Source organism: Phallusia mammillata, chromosome 4 (assembly GCF_965637545.1).
Source record: "Phallusia mammillata chromosome 4, kaPhaMamm4.hap1.1, whole genome shotgun sequence".
NCBI classification, from domain to species: domain Eukaryota; kingdom Metazoa; phylum Chordata; class Ascidiacea; order Phlebobranchia; family Ascidiidae; genus Phallusia; species Phallusia mammillata.
Window position 1 is genome coordinate 109862 of NC_137255.1, and position 14189 is coordinate 124050.

The window sequence follows — 14189 nt, forward strand, 5'->3', positions numbered from 1 at the left end:
GTGCAATTTTTTCCCCAAATTCATGCCGCAATTGATAACAAAGTATTTTTTTATGATATCACTTTTCATGACATGGTCGTTAGTGTGTGGGATTATGATATGTACAAACGTATTTGACAAGTAAATCAATTAACACCTCAAGCATTTAATGCCACACAGCTGTATACCATATGTTATCACCTTTTGTTGACTGTTTGTCGTTGACAATTGTACGTATATTGTTACATCTTATTTGCCAGTAATTGCAGATTTCTATTGATTCCCGCATTTCCTCAGTACAACTTGTGTTGTAATCTATGGCGTTGTGTGACGTAATAATCGGCTGCCAGTTTTGTGTGATAACGCAACGTGGTTCAGTTCTTTTTGTTGCTGACTTCCGTGGAGCACGGTGCTGCGTCGGTTGAATTAGAAAAGGCTATTTATTGTCGTGTTGACGATTATTGGTGAGTCACTTTGTACATATGTGTTTAATGACTCCAAAATGTGAATTATTGTAATGAATGCGAACTTAACCGCAATGACTTAATATGTCATTCGCTTTGTAATAGTTGTACTGTACGTGTAATTGGGTTTAGACAAGGTGCTTAAGTTGCATTTTGTTTACGCAGTATTTCTGTTTTATCTTCACGTGAAGCGTGACTTATTCTGAACTGTCACCCAACATAGCTTGGTAAGAACTGTGTGTGACGTCATAAAGGCGCAGTGTGGTGATATATGTAATTGAATGTTTAGGTGTGTACCAGTAATTGATGCGAGTTGAATACCCGTGCTATTTACTCTCTCCGGTTACCACAACAGTTGGTAAGATTTGTGCTATATTTCTGCATTTAAAGCGCAGTGTGTTAATGTCATGCTTTGTGCAGAAACCGATTCCGATACGTTTCCTAACGATTCCGATACGTTTCCTATACGTTTCCTATTCGTTTTCATCGTCCTACATTCAAAGAATTCGCCTAATAAGATCAGCAAAACATCTATCTGTGTGGACTGGTTGTTGGAGGCTATTAGGAATCGCGTTTCAATTCTCTCCTCGTGTGACGTTCCGCGCTATAACCGGGGCGCGTTCACGGGACGTTACATGAAAGTTTCAACTGTTTGTTGAAGACAATTGCAGTTGAAATCAAGTTTCAACTGCTTCTTAAAATAAGTTTCAACTGTTAGTTGAACAGAACAATACAGTTGAAATCAAGTTTCAACTGGGTGTTGAACACAATCTGCAGTTGAAATCAAGTTTCAACTGCTTTTTGAAATAAGCTTCAACTGTGTGTTGAAGACAAGTTTAACCGTTTGTTAAATATTTAAGCGGTTCAAAGATGAGTCAATCAAACGTCACGACTCCTGATGCGGTCGCTGATTGTCGTCGACGTCTCAGTGAACAGTACCTAGTCGCCGAGTACCTGATGAAGGACCACCACAACAAGCAGATGCTCGAGACGGTATTGGTTGCGCTTGAACATCTTTTTGTCGATGCTGTTGCTGCCTACGAGGCGCATCCTGATCTTGCCGAAGAACTAGCAAGCGTGAGAAAAAACAAGACCGAATTCGATGACCGTGTTTCTCACTGGGTTCGTGACGTAAATTCTTTATCTAGCAATGTTTTACCTATTAACATAGCTAGTCCGAGTGGAAGCGGTGATAAGAGTCCAAAGGACAACGACTCGTTCTGCGGACGAAGTAGGCGCTCGAGTTCTTCGACTAACAGTAGAACTAGAGTTAAAGTAACGACACAGCTCGCGCGTCTTGCTATTCAACAGACTGCGCAGAAGCAGGAGCTGGTCAGGCAAACGGAAATACTACGCGCAGAAGAAGACAGACGACGAGCCGAAGAAGAAATCCGTCGTGCTGAAGAAGAACGGCGCCAAAGAGATAAAATAGAAATGTTGGAACTGCAGCATCAGCTACAAGCCGCAGAGGTTGAAGAGAAGGTTTGGGACGAGATGTCAGGAAACACGGAGTACGTGACGGTGAAGGAAGGTTCTGGTGAATCGACCACGCCTCCCCTGGAGGAGCCGCTCGGGGATCAACGTCGCGTGTTGTTCACGTCACCGCCTGTCACGTCGCAGAGAAGCCCTCCTGACCAGCGGTATGTGGTTGACTATGTTGCTCCGTCAGAGCCCCTGTCCCAATATGCGCCTAAATTTAAATCTTCGGTTGATGAGAAAGGTTCTTTCACCGCAACAAACCCAATTGTAAATAATTCTTGTATATATGGTTCAGTCAAGCCAACTGGCGTACATGACAATGAGATTGCATCGCTTGTGAAGCACATAAACAGACCAAAGCCTAAAGTTCTCGTTTTTGACGGCAATCCAATGGACTATTGGAAGTTTGTCCGCAATTTTGATTCTCGTATCGACGACAAGGTCGATGACGACGGTGCCAAATTGTCATATTTGGCGCAGCATTGTGATGGCAAAGCCCGTAAATTGATTGAACACTGCTTTAGACTAAAGGTAAACGGGTACCAACAAGCGAGACAGTTACTGTACGACCACTTTGGCAAGTCACACATAATCGCTCATGCATGTGTGAGGTGTGTTGTCAACGGTCCAGAATTGCGACCGAACGATGCTGCTGGTTTAAGCGAGTTTGCGCAGTCGCTGCGCGATTGTTTACTTACACTTTCAGACATTGACGAGCATTCCGAGATGAATAATTACCCTACGTTGATTGCTGTTGTGAATCGTCTACCGTTTAAGATGCAGGAGGCTTGGAAACGGCGTGTTGAGAAAATCCTCAGAGATACTGGCCGTGAACCTTTGTTTGAGCATCTTGTCGACTTTGTGGAAACTGAGGATCGGATTGCAAATTCGTTGTTCAGCCGCATGCTCGATGAGCATCGCAACGAAGCTAAGAAGGCGAAAGGTAAAAGTAGTCATGTAAAGGCTTCCAGTCATGTCGTTGTAAGCGAACAAGAATCTAGGCCGAAGGTTCGTGCCGGACCTTCCCATTTTCCCACTACCCCGTTGTGCCAGTGCTGTTCGGGAAACCACGTGCTTGCTAAGTGCGAGGAATTTAAATCCCTTCCTTACCGCGATCGTCTGCGCGTCACCCGGCGCCGTAGACTCTGTGATAATTGTTTCAGATTTGGGCACTTTGCCACTAAGTGCAACAGCCCCAAAGCGTGTACCGTGAGGGACTGCAATGAAGCCCATCACACCTTGTTGCATCCGCCAGAGAAGAGAGAGGACGAGTCTCCTGTCAAAGGACCTGCGCTGGAACGGACAGTTTGTTCGGTTGTGTCGGCGATTGGAAAGGACTGTCATGCTTCCTCTGGTAGACAGAGCGTCAACTTGATGATGGTTGCGGTCAAAGTCCATGCTAACGGTAGGGCTGTTAATACATACGCTCTTTTAGATACTGGCTCGGGCATTACCTTGTGCGACAAGAAACTGGCAGATAAGCTTGGGCTGCAAGGTGAACCTAGCAACGTGACGCTTAAAACGATCAACGGGGACAGTCGCAGGCGCAAGGGCAAAAGAGTAAATTTATCTGTTGCTTCGCTTGATGGCTCCACAACTGTTGAACTCCCCGAGGTGTTCGCTGTTGATTGTCTGCCTATTACCGCCAACAAGTTTCCGAGAAACGCGGAATTAGATGCGCTTCCACATATCAGAGACCTGTCATTCCCACAGGTAGATTGCAGTGAAGCTTTGCTGCTCATCGGGCTGGACGTTCCAGAGGCCTTTCTCGTGCAAGAGGTACGAAAGGGAAAACCGAAGCAACCTGTTGCATTTAGAGTTCCACTGGGATGGGCATTGGCAGGACCTGTCTCTAACAAGTCAACTGATTTGTTTTCCGTCAACTTTACTCAAGTTGCCAATGATTCGCTGCACGAGAAGTTAGAGCGAATGTGGAAGACCGACTTTCAAGATACTAACGCCGACGCGATGCCTATGTCGCGTGAAGACCGGTACGTCTTAGATAAAATGAAAACCAGTGTGCAATTCAAGCAAGGTCATTATGAGTTGCCGTTGCCATGGCGCCCGAACGCACAACCGCTTCGGTGCAACCGGGACATGGCGCTAAATCGTTTGGGTTCTTTGGAACGTCGCATGAGACGCGACGCCGTGCTACGCGATGCGTATACAAAGACGGTACAGGGTTACATAGCTAAGGGCTATGCCGAAGAAGTTCCAGATGAGAAACAGTCTGCAGAGGTAGTATGGTACCTGCCGCATCACCCTGTTACAAATCCACACAAGCCCGGGAAAGTACGGGTAGTTTTTGACTGTGCTGCCAAATACCGCGACCAGTCGTTGAATGATGCTTTACTCCAGGGTCCGGATCTGACCAATTCCTTAGTAGGAGTTCTTTCAAGATTTCGGATGGAAAAGGTAGCTCTTGTCGCCGACGTCGAGGCCATGTTTCATCAGATACGTGTGAAGCCGACAGACTGCGATGCGCTTCGGTTCTTGTGGTGGCCTGATGGCGATGTGTCGAAGAAGCCCACCGCGCACAGGATGCTCGTTCATTTGTTTGGAGCAACTTCTTCCCCTTCCTGCGCGAGTTTTTGTCTTAAACAAGCCGCTAATGATCTGCAAAGCGAATTTCCAAAGGAAGTCGTCGAGACGGTAGAAAAGAATTTCTACGTTGACGACTGTTTAAAATCCGTGTCGACTGAAGCAGAAGCAGTTCAGTTGGTCAAAGGTATTTGTGCACTTCTCAAGAAGAAGGGATTTCGGCTAACCAAGTGGCTTAGCAACAGCGAGCGAGTTCTCGCGTCTATTGATGAAGAGGAACGGGCTAAATCGGTGAAGGAGCTGGACGTGGATGGTTCCTCGTGCGAGAGGGTACTTGGCGTTCGGTGGAACGTTTCTTCGGACGAGTTCGGTTTCAATGTCGATGTAAAGCAGCTTACAGCCTACACCAGAAGGTCAATCCTGTCGGTGGTAAGTTCCTTATACGACCCTCTTGGCTTTGCAGCGCCTGTGATCGTGGTGGCAAAGACGATGCAAAGAGATCTCTGCAGAAAGCAGCTGGGATGGGATGACGTTCTTACCGATGAAGACTCCGAATCGTGGGCAAAATGGTTGCAGCAACTACCGCGGTTAGGAGACGTCGTTCTGCCAAGATTCGTGAAGCCCCACGATTTTGGTAAGGTGCGAAAAACGGAATTGCACCATTTTGCAGATGCGTCATCTACAGCTTACGGTGCGGTGACCTATCTGAGGCTGGTAGACGAGCGAGGATGCATTCACTGCTCGTTTGTAATAGGCAAGGCACGCGTTGCCCCCCTGAAGACATTGTCCGATGAGAAATTGATGACGCTGATGGTGGAGGTCGAGGCCATCCTGAACTCTCGTCCCTTGGTTCCGGTGACGTTCGATTCGAAGGATGAGGAGCCCCTTACACCAAATCACCTACTGCTGCAACGTGCAGCGCCGAATATGTCCCCTGGACTGTTTACGGGGAAGGACTGTTACCATCGTAACCGTTGGCGCCAAGTACAATACTTGGCCGACCAATTTTGGCGACGATGGTCGCGCGAGTACCTGCCGACGCTAATGCCCAGATCGAAGTGGGCAAATGGACATTCTAATTTCGCAGTCGGTGACGTTGTGCTTGTAACGGATGATAATCAGCCCAGGAGCAAATGGCTTCTGGGTCGCGTGACCGATGTGCTTCCTGATCGAAAGGGAGTAGTGCGCCAGGTGGTGGTCAAGACTCACACTGGTGCCTTGAGACGGCCAATTGCAAAATTGTGCTTGTTATGCCACGACGACGCGTTGCGTGATTAGTTGTGTGTTTTTTGTGTTCGCAATTACTGCCGATGTTTGTGTGTTGTGTTGTAAATGTACTCCTTGGATTCGTACATTGTGGGGGGGTATGTTACATCTTATTTGCCAGTAATTGCAGATTTCTATTGATTCCCGCATTTCCTCAGTACAACTTGTGTTGTAATCTATGGCGTTGTGTGACGTAATAATCGGCTGCCAGTTTTGTGTGATAACGCAACGTGGTTCAGTTCTTTTTGTTGCTGACTTCCGTGGAGCACGGTGCTGCGTCGGTTGAATTAGAAAAGGCTATTTATTGTCGTGTTGACGATTATTGGTGAGTCACTTTGTACATATGTGTTTAATGACTCCAAAATGTGAATTATTGTAATGAATGCGAACTTAACCGCAATGACTTAATATGTCATTCGCTTTGTAATAGTTGTACTGTACGTGTAATTGGGTTTAGACAAGGTGCTTAAGTTGCATTTTGTTTACGCAGTATTTCTGTTTTATCTTCACGTGAAGCGTGACTTATTCTGAACTGTCACCCAACATAGCTTGGTAAGAACTGTGTGTGACGTCATAAAGGCGCAGTGTGGTGATATATGTAATTGAATGTTTAGGTGTGTACCAGTAATTGATGCGAGTTGAATACCCGTGCTATTTACTCTCTCCGGTTACCACAACAGTTGGTAAGATTTGTGCTATATTTCTGCATTTAAAGCGCAGTGTGTTAATGTCATGCTTTGTGCAGAAACCGATTCCGATACGTTTCCTAACGATTCCGATACGTTTCCTATACGTTTCCTATTCGTTTTCATCGTCCTACATTCAAAGAATTCGCCTAATAAGATCAGCAAAACATCTATCTGTGTGGACTGGTTGTTGGAGGCTATTAGGAATCGCGTTTCAATTCTCTCCTCGTGTGACGTTCCGCGCTATAACCGGGGCGCGTTCACGGGACGTTACATATATATACATGTTGTTTCGAACGATGCTATATCACTATCACTTTAATATCATCACTGTAACTCAACTTAACTTTCGTTCTAATACAAAGTCGCAACGGATATAACAGTGCACCTACGCAGTTCAACTAAGAATCAGACCCAGCAAGCGCTGTGGTCGCTACAAGTGCGTGACCAAATTTCCACAAAAAGCTTGTCAACAAACATTTTTTGACAAATCTCAACGTTTACATGTGATTTTATGGATTCCTTTTATTCTATGTTTAAATAAATCTCTGTCTGCCTTATCAAGTAACAGCACAACCATAATAAAGAGATATTTTACCCAATGCAAAACAACACGGAAGGATCTAAAAGAAAACTTTATTTACGCCAAAAACATGCACCAGATTTTGAACACAAGCGAAAGCATACATAATAGGATCCACTAAAATAGGACATTTCATTTACTGGAACCATGCCTTCTACAAAACACATCTTCTATTAAAACTATTTCAGCAACCTTACTGTCTGAGGCGATGCAATGTCAAATGTTTTCAAGCAGGAAGGTTTGTGAAATCAAGGGACACACTAATGAACATATACAGCAATTAGGCTACAAATACAAAGTAGAAACAACAATTGGTGCTGAAAGGATAGGGGTTTATATCTACATAAGTTAGCCTGTTTGAATCAAAACATAAAAATAACAGCTTGAATTTAAATGTAACATGTCTTATCTTATGTTACCTTCTGAGACCAACACATTACACCCAAAATGAAAAATGGAAAGACACAATCCCACTATACGCACACATGGCTTAAAGAGTGTAAATTTGTAAAGTATTTTCTATGACCGGCTTCAATTAAACAGCTTTAAAAACCTACAGTGAAGAAAAAGGTGCAAAAACCAGGGGTTTCCGTACTTTGCCATAACACAAAACACTTGCTGTAAAAAAATTGCATACCCGACACATTAAACCATCAATACTCTAGTGGATAATCTTGAAAATACCGTACAAAAGTGTGTGTGTGGGGGGGACAAAGAAAATAATCCAATGACTTATGCAAATAAAATTAAACGGTTTTCACGAACCAATTCGGAATTGCAGTCAGACATAGCTTGAAAAGTTTCAATTCGTTAATGCAAGCAAAACGGAAATGACAAGCGAACTTCATTTTTTTTCGAGTGCAAGACTATGAACGCGATTAAATCAGGTCGTTCTTAATATACCTTATTGGCTATAAAACGTGAACGAAATGAGATAAAATCAAACGGTTTTCACGAGCCAATTCGGAATTGCAGTGAGACATAGCTTGAAAAGTTTCAATTCGTTCATGTAAGCAAAACGGAAATGACAAGCGAACTTCATTTTTTTCGAGGGCAAGACTATTAACGCGATTAAATCAGGTCGTTCTTAATATACCTTATTGGCTATGAAACGTAAACGAAATGAGATAAAATTAAACGGTTTTCACGAGCTAATTCGGAATTGCAGTGAGACATAGCTTGAAAATTTTCAATTCGTTCATGTAAGCAAAACGGAAATGACAAGCAAACTTCATTTTTTTTCGAGGGCAAGACTATTAACGCGATTAAATCAGGTCGTTCTTAATATACCTTATTGGCTATAAAACGTAAACGAAATGAGATAAAATTAAACGGTTTTCACGAGCCAATTCGAAATTCCAGTCAAACATAGCTTGAAAAGTTTCAATTCGTCATGTAAGCAAAACGGAAATGACAAGCGAACTTCATTTTTTTTCGAGGGCAAGACTATTAACGCGATTAAATCAGGTCGTTCTTAATATACCTTATTGGCTATAAAACGTAAACGAAATGAGATAAAATTAAACGGTTTTCACGAGCCAATTCGGAATTGCAGTGAGACATAGCTTGAAAATTTTCAATTCGTTCATGTAAGCAAAACGGAAATGACAAGCAAACTTCATTTTTTTTCGAGGGCAAGACTAATAACGCGATTAAATCAGGTCGTTCTTAATATACCTCACTGGCCATAAAACGTAAACGAAATGAGATAAAATTAAACGGTTTTCACGAGCCAATTAGGAATTCCAGTCAGACACAGCTTGAAAAGTTTCAATTCGTTCATGTAAGCAAAACGGAAATGACAAGCGAACTTCATACTGTTTTTCGGGGACACGACTATTAACGCAATTAAATCAGGTCGTTCTTAATATACCTTATCGGCTATAAAACGTAAACGAAATGAGATAAAATTAAACGGTTTTCACGAACCAATTCGGAATTGCAGTGAGACATAGCTTGAAAAGTTTCAATTCGTTCATGTAAGCAAAACGGAAATGACAAGCGAACTTCATTTTTTTTCGAGGGCAAGACTATTAACGCGATTAAATCAGGTCGTTCTTAATATACCTTATTGGCTATAAAACGTAAACGAAATGAGATAAAATTAAACGGTCTTCACGAGCCAATTCGGAATTCCAGTCAGACATAGCTTGAAAAGTTTCAATTCGTTCATGCAAGCAAAACGGAAATGACAAGCGAACTTCTTTTTTTTCGTGGGCAAGACTATTAACGCAATCAAATCAGGTCGTTCTTAATATACCTTATTGGCTACAAAACGTAAACGAAATGAGATAAAATTAAACGGTTTTCACGAGCCAATTCGGAATTGCAGTCAAAAATAGCTTGAAAAGTTTCAAATCGTTCATGTAAGCAAAACGGAAATGACAAGCGAACTTCATTTTTTTTCGAGGGCAAGACTATTAACGCGATTAAATCAGGTCGTTCTTAATATACCTTATTGGCTATAAAACGTAAACGAAATGAGATAAAATTAAACGGTTTTCAAGAGCCAATTCGAAATTGCAGTGAGACATAGCTTGAAAAGTTACAGTTCGTTCATGTAAGCAAAACGGAAATGACAAGCGAACTTCATACTGTTTTTCGGGGACACGACTATTAACGCGATTAAATCAGGTCGTTCTTAATATACCTTACTGGCTATAAAACGTAAACGAAATGAGATAAAATTAAACGGTTTTCAAGAGCCAATTCGGAATTGCAGTGAGACATAGCTTGAAAAGTTACAGTTCGTTCATGTAAGCAAAACGGAAATGACAAGCGAACTTCATACTGTTTTTCGGGGACACGACTATTAACGCGATTAAATCAGGTCGTTCTTAATATACCTTACTGGCTATAAAACGTAAACGAAATGAGATAAAATTAAACGGTTTTCACGAACCAATTCGGAATTGCAGTCAGACATAGCTTGAAAAGTTTCAATTCGTTCATGTAAGCAAAACGGAAATGACAAGCGAACTTCTTTTTTTCGAGGGCAAGACTATTAACGCGATTAAATCAGGTCGTTCTTAATATACCTTATTGGCTATAAAACGTAAACGAAATGAGATAAAATTAAACGGTTTTCAAAAGCCAATTCGGAATTGCAGTGAGACATAGCTTGAAAAGTTACAGTTCGTTCATGTAAGCAAAACGGAAATGACAAGCGAACTTCATACTGTTTTTCGGGGACACAACTATTAACGCGATTTAATCAGGTCGTTCTTAATATACCTTATTGGCCATAAAACGTAAACGAAATGAGATAAAATTAACGGTTTTCACGAGCCAATTCGGAATTGCAGTCAGACATAGCTTGAAAAGTTTCAATTCGTTCATGTAAGCAAAACGGAAATGACAAGCGAACTTCATTTTTTTTCGAGTGCAAGACTATTAACGCAATTAAATCAGGTCGTTCTTAATATACCTTATCGGCTATAAAACGTAAACGAAATGAGATAAAATTAAACGGTTTTCACGAACCAATTCGGAATTGCAGTGAGACATAGCTTGAAAAGTTTCAATTCGTTCATGTAAGCAAAACGGAAATGACAAGCGAACTTCATTTTTTTTCGAGGGCAAGACTATTAACGCGATTAAATCAGGTCGTTCTTAATATACCTTATTGGCTATAAAACGTAAACGAAATGAGATAAAATTAAACGGTCTTCACGAGCCAATTCGGAATTCCAGTCAGACATAGCTTGAAAAGTTTCAATTCGTTCATGCAAGCAAAACGGAAATGACAAGCGAACTTCTTTTTTTTCGTGGGCAAGACTATTAACGCAATCAAATCAGGTCGTTCTTAATATACCTTATTGGCTACAAAACGTAAACGAAATGAGATAAAATTAAACGGTTTTCACGAGCCAATTCGGAATTGCAGTCAAAAATAGCTTGAAAAGTTTCAAATCGTTCATGTAAGCAAAACGGAAATGACAAGCGAACTTCATTTTTTTTCGAGGGCAAGACTATTAACGCGATTAAATCAGGTCGTTCTTAATATACCTTATTGGCTATAAAACGTAAACGAAATGAGATAAAATTAAACGGTTTTCAAGAGCCAATTCGGAATTGCAGTGAGACATAGCTTGAAAAGTTACAGTTCGTTCATGTAAGCAAAACGGAAATGACAAGCGAACTTCATACTGTTTTTCGGGGACACGACTATTAACGCGATTAAATCAGGTCGTTCTTAATATACCTTACTGGCTATAAAACGTAAACGAAATGAGATAAAATTAAACGGTTTTCAAGAGCCAATTCGGAATTGCAGTGAGACATAGCTTGAAAAGTTACAGTTCGTTCATGTAAGCAAAACGGAAATGACAAGCGAACTTCATACTGTTTTTCGGGGACACGACTATTAACGCGATTAAATCAGGTCGTTCTTAATATACCTTACTGGCTATAAAACGTAAACGAAATGAGATAAAATTAAACGGTTTTCACGAACCAATTCGGAATTGCAGTCAGACATAGCTTGAAAAGTTTCAATTCGTTCATGTAAGCAAAACGGAAATGACAAGCGAACTTCTTTTTTTTCGAGGGCAAGACTATTAACGCGATTAAATCAGGTCGTTCTTAATATACCTTATTGGCTATAAAACGTAAACGAAATGAGATAAAATTAAACGGTTTTCAAAAGCCAATTCGGAATTGCAGTGAGACATAGCTTGAAAAGTTACAGTTCGTTCATGTAAGCAAAACGGAAATGACAAGCGAACTTCATACTGTTTTTCGGGGACACAACTATTAACGCGATTAAATCAGGTCGTTCTTAATATACCTTACTGGCTATAAAACGTAAACGAAATGAGATAAAATTAAACGGTTTTCACGAACCAATTCGGAATTGCAGTCAGACATAGCTTGAAAAGTTTCAATTCGTTCATGTAAGCAAAACGGAAATGACAAGCGAACTTCATTTTTTTTCGAGGGCAAGACTATTAACGCGATTAAATCAGGTCGTTCTTAATATACCTTATTGGCTATAAAACGTAAACGAAATGAGATAAAATTAAACGGGTTTCACGAGCCAATTCGGAATTGCATTTAGACATAGCTTAAAAAGTTTCAATTCGTTCATGTAAGCAAAACGGAAATGACAAGCGAACTTCATTGTTTTTCGAGTGCAAGACTATTAACGCGATTAAATCAGGTCGTTCTTAATATACCTTATCGGCTATAAAACGTAAACGAAATGAGATAAAATTAAACGGTTTTCACGAGCCAATTCGGAATTGCAGTGAGACATAGCTTGAAAAGTTTCAATTCGTTCATGTAAGCAAAACGGAAATGACAAGCGAACTTCATTTTTTTTCGAGGGCAAGACTATTAACGCGATTAAATCAGGTCGTTCTTAATATACCTTATTGGCTATAAAACGTAAACGAAATGAGATAAAATCAAACGGTTTTCACGAACCAATTCGGAATTGCAGTGAGACATAGCTTGAAAAGTTTCAATTCGTTCATGTAAGCAAAACGGAAATGACAAGCGAACTTCTTTTTTTTTCGAGGGCAAGACTATTAACGCGATTAAATCAGGTCGTTCTTAATATACCTTATTGGCTATAAAACGTAAACGAAATGAGATAAAATTAAACGGTTTTCACGAGCCAATTCGGAATTGCAGTGAGACATAGCTTGAAAAGTTTCAATTCGTTCATGTAAGCAAAACGGAAATGACAAGCGAACTTCATTTTTTTTTCGAGTGCAAGACTATTAACGCGATCAAATCAGGTCGTTCTTAATATACCTTATTGGCTATAAAACGTAAACGAAATGAGATAAAATTAAACGGTTTTCACGAGCCAATTCGGAATTGCAGTGAGACATAGCTTGAAAAGTTACAGTTCGTTCATGTAAGCAAAACGGAAATGACAAACGAACTTCATTTTTTTTCGAGTGCAATACTATTAACGCGATTAAATCAGGTCGTTCTTAATATACCTTATTGGCTATAAAACGTAAACGAAATGAGATAAAATCAAACGGTTTTCGCGAACCAATTCGGAATTGCAGTGAGACATAGCTTGAAAAGTTTCAATTCGTTCATGTAAGCAAAACGGAAATGACAAGCGAACTTCATTTTTTTTTCGAGGGCAAGACTATTAACGCGATTAAATCAGGTCGTTCTTAATATACCTTATTGGCTATAAAACGTAAACGAAATGAGATAAAATTAAACGGTTTTCACGAGCCAATTCGGAATTGCAGTCAAAAATAGCTTGAAAAGTTTCAATTCGTTCATGTAAGCAAAACGGAAATGACAAGCGAACTTCATTTTTTTTCGAGGGCAAGACTATTAACGCGATTAAATCAGGTCGTTCTTAATATACCTTATTGGCTATAAAACGTAAACGAAATGAGATAAAATTAAACGGTCTTCACGAGCCAATTCGGAATTCCAGTCAGACATAGCTTGAAAAGTTTCAATTCGTTCATGCAAGCAAAACGGAAATGACAAGCGAACTTCTTTTTTTTCGTGGGCAAGACTATTAACGCAATCAAATCAGGTCGTTCTTAATATACCTTATTGGCTACAAAACGTAAACGAAATGAGATAAAATTAAACGGTTTTCACGAGCCAATTCGGAATTGCAGTCAAAAATAGCTTGAAAAGTTTCAAATCGTTCATGTAAGCAAAACGGAAATGACAAGCGAACTTCATTTTTTTTCGAGGGCAAGACTATTAACGCGATTAAATCAGGTCGTTCTTAATATACCTTATTGGCTATAAAACGTAAACGAAATGAGATAAAATTAAACGGTTTTCAAGAGCCAATTCGGAATTGCAGTGAGACATAGCTTGAAAAGTTACAGTTCGTTCATGTAAGCAAAACGGAAATGACAAGCGAACTTCATACTGTTTTTCGGGGACACGACTATTAACGCGATTAAATCAGGTCGTTCTTAATATACCTTATTGGCTATAAAACGTAAACGAAATGAGATAAAATCAAACGGTTTTCACGAACCAATTCGGAATTGCAGTGAGACATAGCTTGAAAAGTTTCAATTCGTTCATGTAAGCAAAACGGAAATGACAAGCGAACTTCTTTTTTTTTCGAGGGCAAGACTATTAACGCGATTAAATCAGGTCGTTCTTAATATACCTTATTGGCTATAAAACGTAAACGAAATGAGATAAAATTAAACGGTTTTCACGAGCCAATTCGGAATTGCA

At 40.5% G+C, this 14189-nt stretch overlaps 2 protein-coding genes across 11 annotated transcripts in view; one reads left to right on the forward strand and one right to left on the reverse strand.

The window, feature by feature from the left end:
- The window catches only part of LOC145224734 (mitogen-activated protein kinase-binding protein 1-like), a 179639-nt gene that overhangs the window by 69194 nt on the left and 96256 nt on the right, over window positions 1-14189 (reverse strand). The gene's annotated exons all lie outside the window — the stretch shown is intronic.
- Window positions 221-6691, forward strand: LOC145224733 (uncharacterized). Of its 8 annotated transcripts, none has more exons than XR_013859725.1 (2): window positions 221-6281; window positions 6344-6691. XR_013859725.1 is itself a non-coding variant. In XM_080091305.1 (2 exons), the coding sequence occupies exon 2, from the start codon at window positions 1314-1316 to the stop codon at window positions 5739-5741; it is 4428 nt and encodes a 1475-aa protein (XP_079947431.1). In that variant the 5' UTR covers window positions 221-801; window positions 864-1313; the 3' UTR covers window positions 5742-6293. The 8 variants fall into 8 exon arrangements, 5 of the variants coding, with proteins under 5 accessions (XP_079947431.1, XP_079947432.1, XP_079947433.1 ...); XR_013859727.1 differs by having other exon boundaries at window positions 221-6054; XR_013859726.1 differs by lacking the exon at window positions 6344-6691 and having other exon boundaries at window positions 221-6054; window positions 6220-6293.

What these genes read in the sequence shown, in the direction of transcription:
- LOC145224733 (XM_080091305.1), top strand. Translation starts at nt 1,314, where the DNA reads ATGAGTCAATCAAACGTCACGACTCCTGATGCGGTCGCTGATTGTCGT.